The sequence below is a fragment of the Anomaloglossus baeobatrachus genome, chromosome 1 (assembly GCF_048569485.1).
Source record: "Anomaloglossus baeobatrachus isolate aAnoBae1 chromosome 1, aAnoBae1.hap1, whole genome shotgun sequence".
Classification (NCBI taxonomy): Eukaryota; Metazoa; Chordata; class Amphibia; order Anura; family Aromobatidae; genus Anomaloglossus; species Anomaloglossus baeobatrachus.
The window spans coordinates 321,356,080-321,377,013 of NC_134353.1; the positions used below are offsets into that span (position 1 = coordinate 321,356,080).

Sequence of the window (20,934 nt, forward strand, 5' to 3'; positions counted from 1 at the left end):
GCTGTATAAATCAGCTGACATGTGCACGTATCCCCGCCTGCAGCAGCAGGTGGTGATTAACACTATGACCGCTAGGATGTAACTTTACCGTCCGCGGTCTTAAGGGTTTAAAGGGGTTGTCCACTAATAGCCTCAGCGCTCACTTCCTGTTGATTGGTCCGACGGCAGGAAGACGGAGGTGACTGGATGTAGGGCTCGTGTGACGTCATGTGAGCCCCGGGAAAGTGAACCACATTACCGCTGCAACTGCGTTGATATGAGAGGTGAGTATAGGCTTTATTATTTTACATGGAGAAAACAAGTGGAATGAGAATGTGTTGTCCTAGTAGTGGACAACTCCTTTAATTACTTCTACACTGCCCATACACTAAAAGCATTCAGGCCGTCCAGACTTTACCCAAAATTGATATTTTAAAATCTCAATACAGAGTAAGCAGTGTGCAGGCGATTGTTCAGCTGTGGGAATAGGGAGCTGGCTATGTGACAACTCCACACTACCCATAGAGAAGGCAAACAAACAATGTTTAATAAAAATGTTTAACTTTTTCCATGCTGTATACACAGCTCTGAACTAGTGCTTGTGTATACAGATTTGCTTTACTCAGCATAGTGATCATGTGATGTAGGGGTGCAGGCAGACAGCAGAAGCTTTTAAAATTTCAAATTTTTCCAAAATTTCAAAAATTTTAAGTGTTAAAGTTTAAATTTATTTTTAAAAAATAACTAACAGTATAAAAATGTGAAAAATGTTATGTTTTTTATATTTTCCATTTTTTAAACACTAGAGGGGGCAACTGGTGAAATTTGCCATAAAAACCTAGTATATTGTAAACTCACATTATGACTGCAGAAAAAAGTGGACGGGACCTACTGACGTGTGTGATGTCACGCTCCTCCCTTTCTGGGTGTTTGCAAAAGGATAAAGGAGGATGAAGTTTAGGATCAAAGTGAGGAGTGAGGACTCAGGAGAGTGGATCACAGGATGGGATTAGATGTTTGTGGCCCCGCTCCATGCACTCATATGAGAGCAGTGGCCTAATGCGTGTTCCTTGTACTGTACACTTCCAGGGGAACAGTAGCGAAATGTGCGACACCCCTTAATCCACTTCTATGAAAACAGTGGAGTACTGTGTGACCCCAGCTTCATCCACTTCTAAGAAAGCAGTGGTGGAATGTGTGACCCCCAGCTTCATCCACTTCTATGAAAGCAGTGGTGGAATGTGTGACCCCCAGCTTCATCCACTTCTATGAAAGCAGTGGTGGAATGTGTGACCTCCCAGCATCATCCACTTCTAGGAAAGCAGTGATGTAATGTGTGACCCCCAGCTTCATCCACTTCTATGAAAGCAGTAGTGTAATGTGTGACCCCCAGCTTCATCCACTTCTATGAAAGCAGTGGTGTAATGTGTGACCCCCAGCTTCATTCACTTCTATGAAAGCAGTGGTGTAATGTGTGACCCCCAGCTTCATCCACTTCTATGAAAGCAGTGGTGTAATGTGTGACCCCCAGCTTCATTCACTTCCATGGGAGCAGTGGTAATGTGAGCCCCACTCCGTCCACTTATCGTAGCAGTTGTTTAAATGTGTGACACTGCTCAGTCCACTTCAATGGGAGCAGTGTTGTAAAGGGAATAAATAAAAAAAAAAAAAAAAAAAAAAAAAACCCTATTTCTCATCTTTCTTTATATTTTGTCCTGATAACAGAGGAGGAAAAAAAAAGGAATAGAAATTAAAGGTACGATAAAACCCAAAAAATGTTGTCAGGAACAGGGAAAAATGGCCTGGTCCTGAAATGAGTAACAAAAGCTTCACCTCTGTAACTATTACTTAGCTGAAAAGGCCCACCTTTTTATGCGATAAGTAACAATAAGGAATGCCTTCTCCTAGAGTGTTCCTTTAAAGGAAGGGTGTTGCGGTTTTTTATTTTTGTATTAATAACAGTGACTATGAAATCAAGTATTTTTAATACAAAATTAAAAATCACTGCTTATTTAGTTTTTATTTAGATTCTAGTTTTACTGAAGCACTGGGGGCTGCCATCTTGGATTTGGTGTTTGTAACGACAGTTACTCACCTTCTTTATGGCAGCCCTCTGTGCATTCACTCTGATAGTCGGTTTTCGACCCCATTTAGTAACATTAGAGAAGGCGTCTGATGTGATCCCTGGGCTGTCCAGATCACAGCAGAGGGAGGAGATCAGCACCATCATTGTGGAGCCCCACAGCGTATGCGGTTTGCTCCACTTTACCCCTGTCAACCAACAGGATGTATGAGTAAGGGGCACAGGGCTGCCTCCTCTCCCCCCACTGTTACCATCTCCAATGACACCCCCTCCCTCCACTCTAGCGAGCCCTGCTACCCCCCCCCCCCCCCCCGCGCCACCACTGCCGGCGGTGCATGCAGCAGGTGTGTGTGTGTATACACCGGCACTACTCCCCCCCCACCGCCGCCTCTGCTACCGTCTCCAATCCAATGACACCCCCTCCACTCTCCTTGCTGCAGCGGGCGTGCATGCAGAGCAGTGCGTGAGTACTGGCACCCCTCCCCCGCCGCTACAGTCTCCAATGACACCCCCCCCGTTCCCTCCCATGCCGTGTATCTAATACTAGCTTGTGTGATACTGCCTGCAGAGCTGTGTATCTAATCCTAGCCTGTGTGATACTGTCTGCTGAGCTGTATATAATCCTCTCCTGTGTGATACTGCCTGCTGAGCTGTGTATCTAATCCTATTCTGTGTGATACTTATGCTGTCCTTGGTGATACTGTAGACATTTCTGGTCACTAGCAAAATGGCTCCGCACTGTGATCCTAAATTTTATTCTATGTTATCCCTTGGAAACACCCAGATTGGGGAAGGGGGGGGGTGACATCACACACAGGAGAGCAGATTCTGCCCACTTTTACTGCAGCTGTAATCCAGGTTATTTCTACAGTGGGATTTCTGTAGAATTTCAGAAGCTGCTCCCCCTAGTGTTTAAGAGTGGAAAATATATATTTTTTTTATTATTTTTTTTTTTACATTTTGCTCAATTAAAAACAAATAATAATATCTAAACAAAACATTAATACTTTACATTTTTTCAGTTATTGATATTTTTTTTTTTTGCACGACACCTTCCCTGTGATGCCTCAGTCTTTGTCTTCCTACCTGAAGTTTAAAGGACAACTCATGCTTTAATGCCCTGAGATCATCAAGTTGTTGTCTGAGTGCTGCTAAGGCGTCTTGCTTTTCACAGACATCCTTATCCAGCATCTTCATAGCCATTTCCATCTCTTGTCTCATTCCTATTTGAACCTCCAGTTCTTTTTCTATGTCCTAAAACAGAAAATACATAGGAACAAGTGGACAAATGTCGGCTTCTACGTTTATCCTTTAGTATGCATATTTTAAATTTAGGAGTACCAATGCTTCTGGCTTCTTATGTAGTCTTTATTTTCTTTACTTTTAGTTATAATGTACTTAATCAGCTTTTATTTGTTTATGGCTTTTTATGTTTTTTTTTTAAAGAGATTCTAAAATCTGTGCTCCTCAAATTCATTGTACATTTTTAGCCTATGTGCCCACGTTGCGTTCTGTCCCTGCAGAAATTTCTGCAGCGATTTGAACAGCACACGTGCGCTTCTAATCGCTGCAGTAACATTGCGTACTGAAAAGCAGATTTCATGCGCTCTGGATGCAGCCTCTCCCATAGACAGAGCGGGGGCTGCATGCAAAGCGCATGAAAGAAGTGACATATCACTTCTTAGAACGCAGCGCTTCAGCAGCAGCCGAAACGCTGCGTTCCAATATGCCACGTGGGCATGGAAAATGCACAATCTTCATAGATTGTGTTGGGGACGCATGCAGTTACGCTGCGGTGCAGAACGCAGCGTAACTGCATGAAAATATGCTACGTGGGCACATAGCCTTAAAGCAACAAATCTTTTTTGTGCGGGTTGTAGAAAGTTGCCCACTTTACTCTCTACATTTTAAGATCAAAACTGAGAATTCTCTGTAGTGGATACCGTTTAATAGCTAACAATGTAGTTATTATTATAGTGCCATTTATTCTATGGTGTTTTACATGTTAAAAGGGGGAAGCATACATAGACAAGTACAATAATCCTGAACAATACAAGGCACAGACTGCTACAGGAAGAGAGAGGACCCTGCCCGTGAGGGTTCACAGTCTGCAGAGGTGGGTGAGGATACAGTAGGTGAGGGTACAGCTGGTCGGGCAGCAGTATAGTGGACTAAGGGTTAATGCAGGTTGTAGGTTTGTCTGAATAGGTGGGTCTTCAGGTTCTTTTTGAAGGGTTCCATGGTAGGCGAGAGTCTGATATGCTGTGGTAGAGAGTTCCAGAGTATGGGGGAAGCACGGGAGAAATCTTGTATGCGATTGTGGGAAGAGGAGATAAGGGGGCAGGAGAGAAGGCGCTCATGTGAGGATCGGAGGTTGCGTGCAGGTAAGTACCGGGAGACTAGGTCACAGATGTATGGAGGAGACAGGTTGTGGATGGCTTTGTATGTCATGGTTAGGGTTTTAAACTGGAGTCTTTGGGTAATGGAAAGCCAGTGAAGAGATTGGCAGAGAGGAGAGGCCGGGGAATAGTGCGGAGACAGGTGCATTAGTCGGGCAGCAGAGTGTAGGATAGATTGGAGGGGTGCAAGTGTTAGAAGTGAGGCCAGAGAGCAAGAGGTTGCAGTAGTTGAGCCAGGGGATAATAAGGGTATGCACTAGTGTTGGTCAAGGAATCTACAGATCTGGGAAATATTTTTTATTTGGAGTCAGCAGAAGGTGGAAAGGGCTTAGATATGTGGCTTGAAGGAAAGAGCAGAGTCTAGGGTTACCCTCAGGCAGTGAGTATGTGGGACTGGGGAGAGTGAGCAGCCATTGACATTGATTGATAGATTAGGTGGGCTGGTAGAGTGAGATGGGGGAAAGATGATGAGTTATCCGGGGCTATTAAAATTTTTTTCACTATGGGCCCCAAGAATTAAAAGACAGGTAGTTTCCAATGTTGTGCTGGCGATTCCATTGATGACATGTTGACAGATCAGCAACTTCTCTTCTGCTGTGCTCTGTTGACGGATGCCATCAAGATCCTGAATGATAGCATTCTCCCTACCGGATAACTGCAGGGAGCCGGACCTGTCAATCAGCATGACGACAGCAGTCATACCCTATCGAAAAAGAAACCCAGAAGAGGAAGAGCTGCTCTGTTAATGTAAAGCAGTAGAATTGCCTCCAGGAGTGGTCAGTGAATGATCTCAGCCGATGCCAGGTAGATCAGACAGGTCGTTAGCACCTGTCTTTTTTTTATTTTTTTAAAATGGGCCTAAAAACTAAGTCCTGGATAAGCTCTTAAAGTTGACAGTAGCAATAAACAGGTGGTGATGGCTACATAAGGCGTTATACAGTTACCACTGAACAAAATAAAGAGTAAATATGTACTTCTATGTTTTCCCTAGAGCTTGCAGCTACAATTATATAGATCTAGGCTTTTTAGAGGGGTAGAGTACAGCTACACATCACACAAACCCTAATGAGAAAATGTGAAAGGAAGCAACACAGAATTTTTAGCCCATTTACTTTGAAAAATACCTTTCAAAGAGAAAAGTAAGGACACACAATTATTGAACTGGGTGCTGAAAAGATTACCTATTTTACAGTTCGGATTGTTCTTGTAAAAGGACAATGTGATCTTACCAGTCTCAACTGTGTTTCTTCCTTTAAGTGTTTCCTGACTTCACTTAGCATTTGCCCGTCTGCTGTTCGCTCTTGCTTGTTCCCCTTAAAAAATAAAATAATTCATAAGTGGCAATAAGAACGGTAAGATAAGTTAGTAGGGCCCTTTCAGACTGGCCAATGTTAGCTTTTAAATGACCACTGATCAGCTACATGGGGAAGTAATCGTTAAGATGGTCATTTAGACGGGGGGGGGGGGGGGAAGAAATAAAGAAAAAAAAAAACAAAAAAACCCCACTTGTTTCATAATTATTGGCCTATCTCAATGAGCCCTTAAATTTGATGTATTATGTGCCCAATTTATGGGGCACAACATTATTAAATGTGGTGCATTTTAAGATGCATCCTATCCAAACTCCCTTTTTAGTGAGGTGTAAAAAAAAAAAATAAAAAATATCAAACTCGTAATAATTCTGACGTAAGACATGCATCCCACTTTTTTATGCAAACCAAGCTGCACTTGGCTCTCCCAGTATACAACTGATGCCTCAAGTATCATACCCTCTCTTACACCAAGCCTACCTTGGAAAAGTATGTACTGTCTTCCTTCATCCGCTCCATTTCCTCCTGCATGGTAATGATTCTGTTGTTTGCTACAGCAAGCTGAAAAATAAAACAATATTTTACATGATGATTTTTTTTTCTGAATCATTACTTGATACTTTACCAATTTTGTTAAAGCGTACCCGTTATTTCAGTTCATTTCTGGATAAGCTGTCTTGTGATATGAGGATAAACACTATTTCTTGCCATTACATGACTTGTATCCAGCATTTTCCCCCCTCTGTGGACTCTCTCACTAATATTCAGTCCTCTCTGAGCTGGTGGGTTGAGACCTGCAGTTATGATGTCTCCCATGAATAGCACACAAACAGAAGAATCCCTGCTTCTCTATCTATAAACGTATGTGAGACATTACACAGCACTAATGATCTGTGTGGCTGTGAATTCAGCTTTGGAGAAAACTAAAAAACTGCTGGTTAACACTGCAGCTCCACCTGACTGTAATTACCCAATTCTTATTTTTCCCTGTGTTGACTGCTCCTCATTCCTTTTCTCCATAATTTATAATAGGAGATATAATCTGACACCTCATGGTGCTGACAATCCATCTTGCTTTGACGAAGATGTATTTGAGCTGTTCAAACTCTTGAAGCGTGATCACCGAACAATCAAGCGTTTCATGTCAAATAGCCAACAGAGTCGCAGGAAGCGTGTTGGGAAAAAAAAAGGTGCAAAATACTGCCCATGAATTGAGGAAAATCAAGCGTAAAGCTGCCAAGATGCCATTTGCCAGCAGTTTGGCCATATTTCAGAGCTGCAACGTTACTGGAGTATCAAAAAGCAAAAGGTGTGCCATACTCAGGAACATGGCCAAGGTAAGGAAGGCTGAAAAATGACCACCTTTGAACAGGAAACATAAGATAAAATGTCAAGACTGGGCCAAGAAATATCTTAAGACTGATTTTTGAAAGGTTTTATGGACTGATGAAATGAGAGTGACTCTTGATGGGTCAGATGAATGGGCCAGAGGCTGGATCAGTAAAGGGCAGAGAGCTCCACTCCGACTCAGACGCCAGCAAGGTGGAGGTGGATACTGGTATGGGCTGGTATCATCAAAGATGAACTTGTGGGACCTTTCAGGATTGAGGATGGAGTGAAGCTCAACTCCCAGATCTACTGCCAGTTTCTGGAAGACAACTTCTTCAAGCAATGGTACAGGAAGAAGTCGGTATCGTTAAAGAAAAACATGATTGTCATGCAGGACAATGCTCCATCACATGCATCCAACTACTCCACAGCGTGGATAGCTAGTAAGAGTCTAAAGGATAAAAAATATGACATGACCCCCTTGTTCACCTGATCTGAACCCCATAGAGAACCTGTGGTCCCTCATAAAATGTAAGATCTACAGGGAGGTAAAACAGTACACCTCTCGGAACAGTGTCTGGGAGGCTGTAGTGGCTGCTGCACGCAATGTTGATCGTAAACAGATCAAGCAACTGACAGAATCTATGGATGGTAGGCTGTTGAATGTCATCAGAAAGAAAGGTGGCTATATTGGTCAGTAATTTTTTTGGGTTTTGTTTTTGCATGTCAGAAATGTTTATTTCTAAATTTTGTGCAGTTATATTGGTTTATCTGGTGAAAATAAACAAGTGAGATGGGAATATATTTGGTTTTTATTAAGTTGCCTAATAATTCTGCACAGTAATAGTTAGTTGCACAAACAGATATCCTCCTAAGATAGCCAAATCTAAAAAAAAACCCACTACAAGTTCCAAAAATATTAAGCTTTGGGTTGATTGAGAACATAGATGTTGATCAACAATAAAAAAACCCCCGCTAAAATACAACTTGCCTAATAAGTCTGCACCCAGTGTATGTTATTTTTACATGGAGCCATCATAGCTTTATTTATTATAGCATCAGCATATCCCACAGCGCTTTGCATTCATCACTGTGCTCATTGGGGCTCACAATCTATCAATTTCCTATCAGTAGGTCTAAACCTTGAATGTTTCTTCTTTAACAAAAGAAAAAAAAAAAATAAAATTCCAAATGTTTGATAAAAGAAAGGTGTTTTGGCTTGAATTGAGGATTATTATATTATTGCTTCTACATATGTTATACTGTGAAATCTATTTGTTTTTGAGAAATCATACTTTGAAGAAGCCAGCCTGGGACTATGCATCTCGGATGACAAGTCCTGGCAGGTCACTGGTGGCTTTTCTTTACCCCAATCCTTTTTGACTGACAGGCTTCTTCCTTTATACACACACACACACACACACACACACACACACACACACGCACACACACGGAGAAACCTGTCAGTCATGGGGGCGAGGCGGGAGGAAGCTGCTAAAGACTTTCCTTAAAATACTCCCATGACACACAGAGTTGCCTAGCCAGCTTTTATAGTATGCTTTGTCTAAATGGCAGTGGTGTTTCAGGAATAGAATATACAGTGGTACCTCGCTTAACGAGTAACCCACTTAACAAGAATTTCGCTTAACAGGCAAATCTTTCTGTAAATTTGTAACCCGGTTTACGAGAAAGCTTTGCAGTACGAGCAAAATTCTCACCGCACACACTTCCGGTTCCATCCATCCACTGCGCTCTGACCCGCACTTGCAGTCCACACAAACGCACACACACACACACACACACACACACACACACACACACACACTATTATGCTCACCTTACCTTCCGTTCCACCGCAGGTCTCATGGTTCTTATAGTTCCCGGGTACATCGCGACGTCCTCGCGGCGAACTACAAGTACCATGAGGCCAGCGGTGGAACGGAAGGTAAGGTGAGCATATAATATGTGTACCTTCCGTTTCATCGCCGGCCTCCTGGGTCCTGTAGTTCGCTGCTCCGCTTCACTCCAGGCTGTGCATCGACATCCATAGCGACGAAGCAGGAACTTCCTGTCACCGCTACTCAAAGGCAGCACGCTGACCAGTCAGAGGCAAGTGGCTCCTGCCTTTGACATCAGCGCGCTGGGAGCGGAAGTTCCTCCCTCGTCGTTATGGTAACCCGATACACAGCCCGAACCGGAGAACAGCAAGTCCCAGGAGACCGGCGATGGAACGGAAGGTAAGGTGAGCATAATGTGCGTGTGCATTTGTACGTGTTTGTGTACGTGTTTGTGCGTGTGTGGAATGACAGAATAGGGGACCAGGATGGGACATTTAACAAGTTGTGGAACGAATCGTCTGCATTGCAATGATTTCCTATGGGAAATCTTGCTTTGCTGAACGAGTAACTTGGTTAACAAGCACACTCCCAGAACGGATTGTTCTCGTTAACCAAGGTTCCACTGTACACGGCATCCGCAGCCGGTGTCCGATTCATGCTGCACCTGATTAAGGCAGCACAAGAAAGATGAATTGTTTCTTTAAATATTTGTATTTATTACCACCGTCTATGCAACTATTACAGACACATCATTCATTTACACCTCACTAAATTCTTATTGCTAATGTGAAAGCCGCTAATCTTATATGAAGCAGTTTATTAGATGTGGCTCTGTGATAGCAAAACTGCAAAATGTTTAAAAAAATGGAAATTAGGTTACACAAAAAAAAAAAACTTAACAAGGACACTCTTTTGGTCTATAGTGTTGTATCATCTCTGAATTGCCACTTTAGTGTTCAAAAGAGAACATACCTCCTCCGTTAGTTTAGTGTTGGATTTTTCTAATGCGTCCACCTTTGTCTGCAAATTGTTAACTGTGGCACTGTAAAAAACAGAAAACAAAGATAGTACCATTTTTTAAAAATGTATTATTTTTTTTTTTACCAAATTTGATCTTACGCAGTGAAGGCAAATATACTTTGGCTAAAGTATAGCAATACAAGCTGGTTACGGTTTCCCATTCCTGAATGTCTACAATAACAGAATTGTAGACAAAAACCTACAAATGTGTATACAGGCCAATAACAAGTGCAATTAAATGCGGCTATGCAGTCATAGAAACTATGGTAAATATTTACACAACTTAAATAGAAGACTACAAAAATTCATCCGAAAAATCAAATCTTTATTATACGAAGAATGACCTAAAACAAAAGAGAGCGGTTCATTCATCCTGAACAAATATTGGTATTCCCACAGACCGGAAAATGTACACAATTTTATTTCCACAGAGATTACAAGTGACTCGTGAATACCAGTAAGCACGTCTCTAAAATATCAATTTATATCATTGTTAAACAAGAAGGGTGCATGAGGCATTCAAAGTATAGCATGATATCAAAGGAAAAAAATAAATAATGGATTAATAGATAAACCAATATGTACTCAATAGAAATATATGTATTGCATCAATGTGTCTAAAGTGCACACATTAACCCCTTCATGACATGGCGATTATCCTTTTTCTCTCTCCCCTCTTTCCAAGAGCCTTAACTTCTCTAGCCCCCGATCCCCTCCTCAATGGCCATTAGAGGAACAGGATTAGACCTGTTGAAAATCAACCCGAACCTCAATGGAAGTCAAGGATTGGGAAGTTCAGGTCTCCCCCCCCACATGCAGCCGGCCAAAAAGAGCACTTCCGAGGGTGGGTTTTTTTCCCCCATAACGCTGTTGTTACACCCAGTGTGAGACAATCAAACACTGCAAGCGGCTCACACTGGAATAAGCACCGAGTGTACCCGAGCACAGGGATGCTCGATCGATACGTAAAGCTGCCAAATCCAAAGTGAAGCATTTTTTTGTACGAACACTGAACTTCACTTTTCAGGTTTGCTCATCTCTAAACATAATGTGACTCATCAACTATCAGATGCTGCATTATATATAAGGAACAAAGAAAAAAGAAAAATAAAAAAAAAATAAATCTTTTTGCATGTAAGGTATGCCTATCAAATCAACTGCCTGCCTAATCGTTATGGTCGTTGCCCCCTAGATATGTATGAAATGTGTTTAAATTGATACCATGTACTTTGTGGACTACAGCATAACTTGTGGCTTTAATCTGGGATTTTTCTCCCTGGAATTAATCTGCGCATGTGCTACGCTTTTTACTTAAAATACGCACCTGCTAATACGTCTGCGTAATCTGCGTATGCGCATAAATAGTCTGCTCACTTGTTTACCTTGAAGACGGCGCATGTGCCATGGCCTTGGAGATCTTTGCGACCGCTGCGCATGCACTAATATCTGACGTTACCGGAAGCATTCTAGGTAAAACAGAGCAAGCATTTGATTGCCTGCCACACAAGCGTAGAGTATGTTCCTGATGGTTCATGATATCAAAAACCGCTGTGTTTGTCTATCCACACTATGCTCTTTTGCCCTTGAGGAAGTCACCTAGTGTGAAGATACGTGTGGGGTTATGGTCTGGTAATATGTTTCTGGGGAAAAACTAATTCCTTCATGCAGCATCTGATGATATTTAACCAGGGATTTGGTTGTCAAGCTGGGTTTTTTGCCTCTGCACTTAAGCTATTGCAATTTGTCTCTCTGGTTTCAGCCCACACTTGCATTATTGCTTCCTACATGCTTTGCGGTTTGGGCTATTAACGAAAAATCCTTTGTGGACATATTGCTTATTTTAATGTTCCATTTAGGTCTTTCTTGCCCTTTTTGTATATAGGCATTTCACCTATTCACACAGGCTTATCTTTCTACTTTTGCTGTGTGAATTCTCTCCTTGCCCTCCCCACTTACATACAGATTTTTTTGATAAAATGTTACAATGTGGGATACTATATACATTACCGGCCATTGTTGTGTATATGTTTTTTTAAATGATTTTAATGTGTTTCAGTGGATTGTATATAACACAAGTTTGCTCACAGTTACTTGACTGCATTTTTATGTTTTGTAACAATAAAATTATATACATCTTTTTTACTATAAATTGATTGTTTGGTGATCCCCATTATTTGGCACTTTTTTCTTTTTTGCTACTACTCATCTCTAAACATGATGGCTGATTAAATCAGCCATCATCTGCCGGGAAAGATGCACATTTTTTTATTTTTTTTTCTCATTTCACATGGATTAATCTATCCGCCCCTTGGAAAAAAGGGGTAAAACACATGGATGTGGTGTCCTCCCTTCTAAATCAGTATTACCTTCTATTTGCATACAATAATTTAGAATATATAATATCTATCTATGACCACTTAGCACTTTCTTTACTATTACTTTAAGCTGTGTACACTTTCGACACGCTGATATCATACATACCGTATTTTTCATTTTATAAGATGGACCAGATTATAAGACGCACCCCAAATTTAGAGATAAAAAAAAAAAATGGGGTCCATCTTATACTCCTGTGTTGTCTTACCAGAGGGGAACAGCAGTGGTGGTGAAGCGTGTCACAAGAGGCAGAGGTTGTGCTGGCAACCGTGGTCAGTGGTGGCAGAGGCGGGTCAGTAGTGACAGCTGCAGTGACTGCTCAGTGGTGGCAGCGGCGGTGACAGCTCAGTTGTGGCAGTGGTGGCGACAGCTCAGTGGTGGCAGCGGCGGCGACAGCTTAGTAGTGAAGCAGGCCGGTGCGGTGTGTCCGCGGTCCCGGTTCAAGTGATGGCGTCCGGAGCGGCGCATGCACAGATGGAGCTGTCATCCAAGGGCTCCATCTGCGCACGCACTGACTCCCAGAGCGGCGCGTGTGTAGATTGAGAGCTCATCCAAGAGCTCCATCTCCGCACGTGCTGACACCCGGCTTCATCATTTGAAACCGGGACCGCAGACACACTGGGACACCCGCCGCACAGCCGCACGCACATTGTGGCAGCCAGCAGGCTGCCCCGCCCACCCGCACAGAGAAGCAGCTGGCCGCCGAGACAGAGAGGCAGCTGGCATGCAGCCACAGGCACCCGGTCTCCCGCAGGCACTCAGTCTCCCGAACACACCCGGCCGTTCGCACAGACAGCCCCACCGGTAGGCTATATCTGGATTTTAAGACGTACCCCTCATTTCCCTCCCAAATTTTTGGGAGGAAAAGTTAGTCTTATAATCCGAAAAATACGGTATATTTCTAGTGAGTGCATGATTATGTACATCAACTAATCCATGTTTATTTTTTTTGCTTTGATATCTCACTATAATATGATCTATGCTTTGTATGCCTCATGCACACTTCCTGTTTAACAATAGGTTAATAATAATTAAATACTTTAAAATTGTGACATGCGTAGTCGTATTAACTAGTCATTGGTAATCTCAGCTGTGGGAATTAAACTTTATTTAAATTGTACTGTCTGTGGTAATACCAACACTTGTTCAGAATGAGTGAACCGCTCTCTCAAATATTTGTATGCCGTACTGTTTTGTTTTATGATATAATCAAGATTTATTTTTAAGATTGAAAATGTGTAGCCTTCCTTTTAGGTTTTGAAAAACGTATTTGTATCTTTACTTCATAGAACATTATACGTCTGGATATGGATAGGCCATAAGTGTCCAAGATGGGACACCCTTTCATAAGACAAACACTAAGCAGCAGAACTTTTTATATCCTTGTGCAATTTACTTTGCTGGTTAGAATATTTTGGTAGTAAAAAAAATAATTGTGCTACATTTGTCTTTTTTTAACATACATTTATACATTGTAAATACACGTATTGGGACTATAGCAGAAACGCCAGAGAGCTATAATTATCAGAGCAAAGCAATTATAGAAGCCTGATTTTTCACAGTGCACTAGTAATGGGATAAAGGGAGCAAATTAGAATTACTGGTCTGCTTGGGGCAGAATATGCACGTCTTCTGTTAGTAGTACTAATTGTCCCCTTAATTATTTATGCTCAGTGGTCCATGAGCCACAGCTGTATACATTACAAGTAAATGGAGGCAATTGAAAATGTGATGTATGGACACTTTCCAATCTTTTTCCATACAAGAAGAGTTGGCGTTGTCTATATTTAAACAGTAATTCTGTTACAATAGGACAAAGCTTTTAAAATGACATTAAAAGTGTGACTGAAAATGATAATAGCCAATTCCATATAAAAGGAATGGTGAAATAAAATAGATTTATTACTACTATAATAATCACTGGTTTGAAGCATTTTTTTGGAATATTTTTTATAGCTGTATAATCCCTTTAAATATGTATACGGTACCTTAACTGTCTGTTAAGCTCTTCTACATAATTCTTCTGATCTAGTATAGCCGTTATCTGGACATCTCTAGAAAGAACAAAAATACATTTATAAAAGAAGTCGGTTTTACAAATGCATTATAGTTGTTGCGATATAGAAACCTGAATATGATTAAAAACCACTACAATTACCGTAGGTTATTTTTTGACTACATTTTTTTTCTTCCATACCATAATAAATATTGTTGCTTTGGTAATTACTACCCTGGAACACGTGCTGGATACTGGTACGTTTTGATGGGACATATATATTGCAGTATTGGCGATAAGATTTTATGAAATCAGCTGCTTTAATTGGCTGCTGATATCCACAAAATGCACAGATTTTCCACAACACTTGTGCAGGATTTCTTCTGCGGATTATGTCCCGATAGTATATACCGTGGGTACCTGATGCATATTTGATCTTTTCCGTGCACCAACTAAGGGTGGCTTTACATGCTGCGATATCCGTCCCGATATCGCTAGCATGAGACCCGCCCCCATCGTTTGTGCGCAACGGGCATAACGCTGTCCGTCGCGCACAAAATCGCACACCCCCGTCACACGTACTTACATGGCCTTCGACGTCGCTGTGACCGGCGAACCGCTTCCTTTCTAAGGGGGCGGTCCGTTTGGCGTCACAGCAACGTCACTAAGCGGCCGCCCAATGATAGAGGAGGGGCGGAGATGAGCGGGACGTAACATCCCGCCCACCTCCTTCCTGAAGAATAGAACAGGTCACAGCTACAGCTCTTAATTAGCTGCAACAGATAATGACCCCACCAAGATAAGCTTTTAGAAAGATGAGGACTGGGAGGGAAATGGACAGGTTAGCATATTCATTTTTTTTTCTTCTTTTTTATTATTGGTAACGCGTAACCATCGTTTTAATTTTTAGTTCATTAATCAATCAATAGTACACATGAAAATAAGCAACGCTGTAATATGTTACCAGGCAAATTGGCTTCCTCCTCTGCCAGAATATAGATATTATCAAAATTATACACCGAGCTTTGCTACATATACACACACACACACACACACACACACACACACAGCTTTGCTACATTCGCACAGAGCTTTGCTACATATGTTCACACACAACTCTGCTACATGCACATTTACACACCCACACACACCTACCACATTTTGCAGTTCCTTTCAGGCATGCAGCTAATCAAATACCCTGAAAGATCCTTCAGCTGCAATGGAGGTGTAGCCTCCATGCAGATTCCAATAGCTTCTTCCCCTGCTCTGCACAGATATCATAGATCAGTGTGGGGCACCGAGAGCACTGCTCTTTCTGATCAGGAAAGACATTGTCAGCATTCTTTCTCCATCACATGAAGCTGCCTTTGGACTATATGACACACACACACACACACACACACACACTTTATTGCAAATTTTTTTTTTTTCTTGCTAAATAGTCTGTCTTATAGTCAAAAAAATGTTGATGGGATATTTTGTGAAAACAACCTTAAGCCTGGTAACAAGTTACCATCAGACATCATACCTCAACCATTTTTCAAGCTAAAATTAGACAAAATGTCAAAGCTAGACATACAAATCCCATTCTGCTTACTGGAGATTAGCCTCTGGCTCTAAAGATTCAGTGATATTTGTGTCTTATTGAATGAAGAAAAAGAAAAAAAAAAAGAAAAGAAGAGGTCAGTGACCGTATGTATGCCCCTCATTCCACTGTGGATGTCAAGCTGACATTTTTAGGTCACACATATAAAAAACTATTTGGTCAGTGTAAAGTAGTCAAGGGGTCAATATTACTAATTTTAACCCTTTAACCAAGCTGGTTTTCATTTTCCTGACCATGTTAAATTTTACAATTGTGACCAGTGTCACTTTTTTCGGCAATAACTCTGGAACTCTTCAATGGATCCCAGTGATTCTGAGAATGGTTTTTGTGACACACTGTACTTTCTGATAATGATAAATTAAATAATAGTAACATTTACCACGTCTACTTTCACATCATTATTTTAAGAAAAAAAAAAAACAAAAAAACACACACACACACACACACACACACACGATGCCAACCATGATGTAAATGGTACATCATAGATCATTAGGGGGTTACTGCAGGAGAGTAGAATACGGAGGTAGTAGATCTATTATTAGAGTATATATGTACAGCATCTGCTTTATACATGTATGGCTTTTCAGCATGCACATTATGTTCATTCTTTGCAGTGTCCACATATATACACAACTGTATGCACACTTAGCACTGCCGTACATGCACACACAGCAATGCTAACACACACCTAACACTCTGCTGGACACTGTCTACATTACAACATTCTGCTTTCCAGGCATGTGACTGATAACATGACCTGGCAGGTCCTTCAGCAATCCAGGACATGGAGCATCCTTACTGATGAGCAGATCCCAGTAGCTTTTCTGTTGTTCTCGCACTAATGAGATAGATCAGTATCCGGCGGCAGGAGACAAGCAGTTTTCTCATTGATCAGGAAAGACACTGGGTCCTCATCTATGATGGGAAGTTACCTCTGGACTAAAAGAGACACACACTTTTTTTTTTAAAGATTTTTTTTCTTGTTAAAAAGTGTATCTTATAGTTTGTTCAAAGTTAATCTTTTATGATCAGGAATTGTCCATGATACCAAAGTATTCATAAACATACACTGGGCATAAGTTCAAGCAGGCAGACATCTCCAAAATGTGACATATATGAAGGGACAAACATAACAGATTAAGTCTTGTGTCACAAGTACACCGATGAACAATATTAGTACAGTAATAAATATGGGCTAGCAACTAAGTGGATAACACTAGAAATTACAAGTATCATTCTTAGCTGCTTATCTGTCACTTACTCTTCACTGCACTTGGCAATAGGACCTTCTTTTAAGTACATCGAAAAATCAATGACTCCAACCTGAAAGTGAACAAAACACAGCAGCTTTTAGTTCTTCCAGATCAATATAGTCTCACATTATTTTACAGAACACGCCACCTTTTGGAGAGATGTACCACTTTGCAATAATGATAATATAATAGCCTCTCCTACCAGCTTGAATGCATACCTGTGAATCAAGGTCTTCCCCTTTCATACAAAAATTAGCATCAATCACATTGAGTCCAACCAAAAGGCCAGAAATAATAGCCCCTTCTTCTTCCATCATTAGTGCGTTGGGCTCATAGAATTCACTGCAACAACAAAAGAAAAATCAGTAAACTATATTATACACTGTTGGATCAATAAGACTAATGGATGGCCATGCAAACACAATGGAGGATGGCGTGTACAGCAAGTTACAGAACAAGTGTGTGTTAACTTATAATACAGTAATGGCTATTGGAAAAGACAGTGCTGAAAAACTAATACAGAATTTGTTATTCTAGTTATAACATTTTAGGCCTAGATTAAAAATTGATTTACTTAGGATGAGGATTAAAAACAGAATAAAATTAACTCCTCAATGCCCAGTTCTGACTAGCAGAGAGACCGTGCTGTTCACCCCCTTCTGTTAGATGAGGCTCTCTCATTAGCTTTGCGGTAAACAATTCATGATCAATAAGTGAACATTTGCTGTGCGGCCTGATTCATCTCTAATGCTGTGCCATTCTGCTTTCTGCACCTGCTCCCTGTAATTTGCCTTAAAGCCACCAAATGTTACATTTGTAATCAAGAGGCTCAAGATCCTGACCACTACGGAGGTAGTCACTAGCCAATATACCCAACAAGTGTAAGTAATTCACAGACATTCATTCATTACAGGCATATAATAATCACTTTGAAAACTGTGTTGCTCTTCAAGTGCTTAAGAACAGTAATCAGTGATCTGTAATATTTACCTTTCAACCCCCTGTTGTAAGTCCGGATAAGGCTACTTTCACACATCAGTTTTTTCCCATCAGGTACAATCCGGAAAAAAAATGGGTAAAACGGATCCGGTACCGCATCCGTTTTATCCCCATAGATTTGCATTGTTACCGGATTGTACCTGATGGCTTTGCGTTGCATCCGGTTTTTTCCGGATGCGGCAAAATGTATCAAAGCGGCGGCCGGAGGCAACGTGTCTTGCAACGTTTTTTTGTCCGGCAAAAAAAAACCGCATCGCGCCGCATCCGGCCGCTGCGGCGCATTTTCAATGCATGCCTATGGACGCCGGATGCGGCGCGATGCGGAAAACAACGCATCCGGCCGCCGCATGCGGTTTCTTCCACTGCGCATGCTCAGTAGCGTGCCGCAACTGGAAAAAAACGGACCGGCCGCATGTAAAAACTTATGCAAAGGATGCGGTGTTTTTGCCGCATCCGTTACATAGGTTTCACAGCCGGATTGAGCCGCAGTGCTCAAACCGGATGTGTGAAAGTAGCCTAAGTCTGCGTGCTACTTGTTATTGAGAGTCCTCAGCTCTTCGATTTTATCGACATCAGCATGCAGTGCACAGCCTGTTTGCCAGCTTAGGCTAGGTTCACATTTCCATTGTTTTCCATCAGTCACATGCGTTGCTTGACGCTTGTGACTGATGCGTTGTACAACGGATAACAAGAATTAGAATTCATTGTCGGGCTCCGTTGTAAAACGTGAAAGAGAACGATCAGCTGATCGCTCTCATTAGCCGGCGCCGAGTAATCTGATCGCTCTCATTAGCCGGCCACCGGGTGCTCAGCTTGATCGCTCTCATTAGCCGGCCACCGGGTGCTCAGCTTGATCGCTCACAGCAGCCGGCCGCCGGGTGATCAGCTTGATCGCTCACAGCAGCCGGCCGCCGGGTGATCAGCTTGATCGCTCACAGCAGCCGGCCGCCGGGTGATCAGCTTGATCGTTCGGCTGCCGAGAGAGAACATGCGCAGCGAAATCCTAAGGATTCCGCTGCTCAAAAAAACATTACACTCTGCATTCCTGCCGCCCAACGGTCAGTTGTTCCACGACTGATCAGTCAGGCGGAGGATGCAACACAAGAGCATCAGTCACAATCCACCGCTCATATAAGTATATGAAAATGGAATCCGCCAAATGGATTCCGTTGTTTACCAGAGCCGCAGATTGTGACTAATACAAATTGACGGAAATGTGAACCTAGCCTAACAGTTCATTTAAAAGGAATCAGTCATCAGACTTTTGCCACCCAATTGGAGAAAAGCATAATGTTGGAGCAGAGACCCAGATTCCAGCAATGGGTCACTTACTGGGCTGCTTGCTGTAGCTTTGGTGAAATCATTGATTTATCAGCAGAAGATATACTTCGATAATCCTGCTGCCATGCAGTCCCCCATATTCATGAGCTTTGTATAACTCGCCCCACCACCACTAATGGCACCTTTTACCTATGCACAGAAAGCTGCCAATCAATGGTGTGGGGGGGTTATACAGAGCTGCAGCATTCCGAGAACTGAAAGATCTGCAGCAGATAAAGCAGATTTTATCAAAACGACAGCAAGCAGCCTAGTAAGGGATAGATCGCTGGAATCAGGGTATCTGTCCGCACAGTATGCAGTTTTCAGATGGAGTAGCAAAAAACCTGGTGATAGATTCCCTTTACAGTGTACGCTTTTAAATTCCAAAATGAAAACAGATTATTGAGCTATACACATGTGTTTGAATAGACAACGTGGATGAATAATAAAGTGGTCTGTAAGCCACTTTGTAGAACCCGATAATAACCAATACCAAAATGCCAACATGAAGGCCAAGCCAGTCCATACAAACAAGCTCCTGATAATGGACGATATACATGTTAATCTTATTATAGGAGAAAACAACAGCTATAATATTACCTCAAGAGGTCCTTCCTGTTAATTAGAGCTTTTATGTACTCGGAGAGCTTTTTCTGCATCAATGCTAAGCGCAGCCAAGCGCGACCTCTGCCCACCGGTGTCCTGTCAACAAAAGATCAGTTAATAAAAATACTACATTCAATTACAGGAGAATAATGGACAATATGGGAGGTGTTCAAATCTTCATAAAGCTAAGCAAAACTATCAAAACAACTAGCACCTAAACTCACTACAGATCACATCCACATGGATCTGACTAAAAACCGGTATTTTATATGGTTTAATAACTATCATAAATATGTACAAGTTGAATGATAAGCCTATTTAATTAACGCACAGTAATCCTATAAAAGAGAAGTTTTCCAACTAAAGTAGGCAATTGCATAGCGTTGGGGGTCTGTGTCGGGTGCCCCACCAATCAATAGAATGAAGGGCTGGGGGTCTGTCAGGTGCCCCACCAATCAATAGAATGAAGGGTTGGGGGTCTGTCGGGTGCCCCACTAATCAATAGAATGAAGGGTTGGGGGTCTGTCGGGTGCCCACCAATCAATAGAATGAAGGGCTGGGGGTCTGTCAGGTGCCCCACCAATCAATAGAATGAAGGGCTGGGGGTCTGTCGGGTGCCCACCAATCAATAGAATGAAGGGCTGGGGGTCTGTCAGGTGCCCCACTAATCAATAGAATGAAGGGTTGGGGGTCTGTCGGGTGCCCACCAATCAATAGAATGAAGGGCTGGGGGTCTGTCGGGATCCCCACCAATCAATAGAATGAAGGGCTGGGTGTCTGTCAGGTGCCCCACCAATCAATAGAATGAAGGGCTGGG

The 20,934-nt window shown here is 42.0% G+C and overlaps 1 protein-coding gene across 8 annotated transcripts in view; it reads right to left on the reverse strand.

Moving 5' to 3' along the window:
- RUFY3 (RUN and FYVE domain containing 3) overlaps positions 1-20,934 on the reverse strand; it is a 143,658-nt gene that overhangs the window by 37,541 nt on the left and 85,183 nt on the right. For all 8 annotated transcript variants that reach the window (XM_075351590.1, XM_075351597.1, XM_075351605.1 and 5 more), the window contains 8 exons: positions 20,112-20,213; positions 17,411-17,534; positions 17,201-17,262; positions 14,323-14,388; positions 9,911-9,980; positions 6,252-6,332; positions 5,691-5,774; positions 3,149-3,316 (listed from right to left, as the gene is read on the reverse strand). In XM_075351590.1, coding sequence (XP_075207705.1) covers positions 3,149-3,316; positions 5,691-5,774; positions 6,252-6,332; positions 9,911-9,980; positions 14,323-14,388; positions 17,201-17,262; positions 17,411-17,534; positions 20,112-20,213 — 757 coding nt within the window. The remainder of the gene's footprint in view (positions 1-3,148; positions 3,317-5,690; positions 5,775-6,251; positions 6,333-9,910; positions 9,981-14,322; positions 14,389-17,200; positions 17,263-17,410; positions 17,535-20,111; positions 20,214-20,934) is intronic.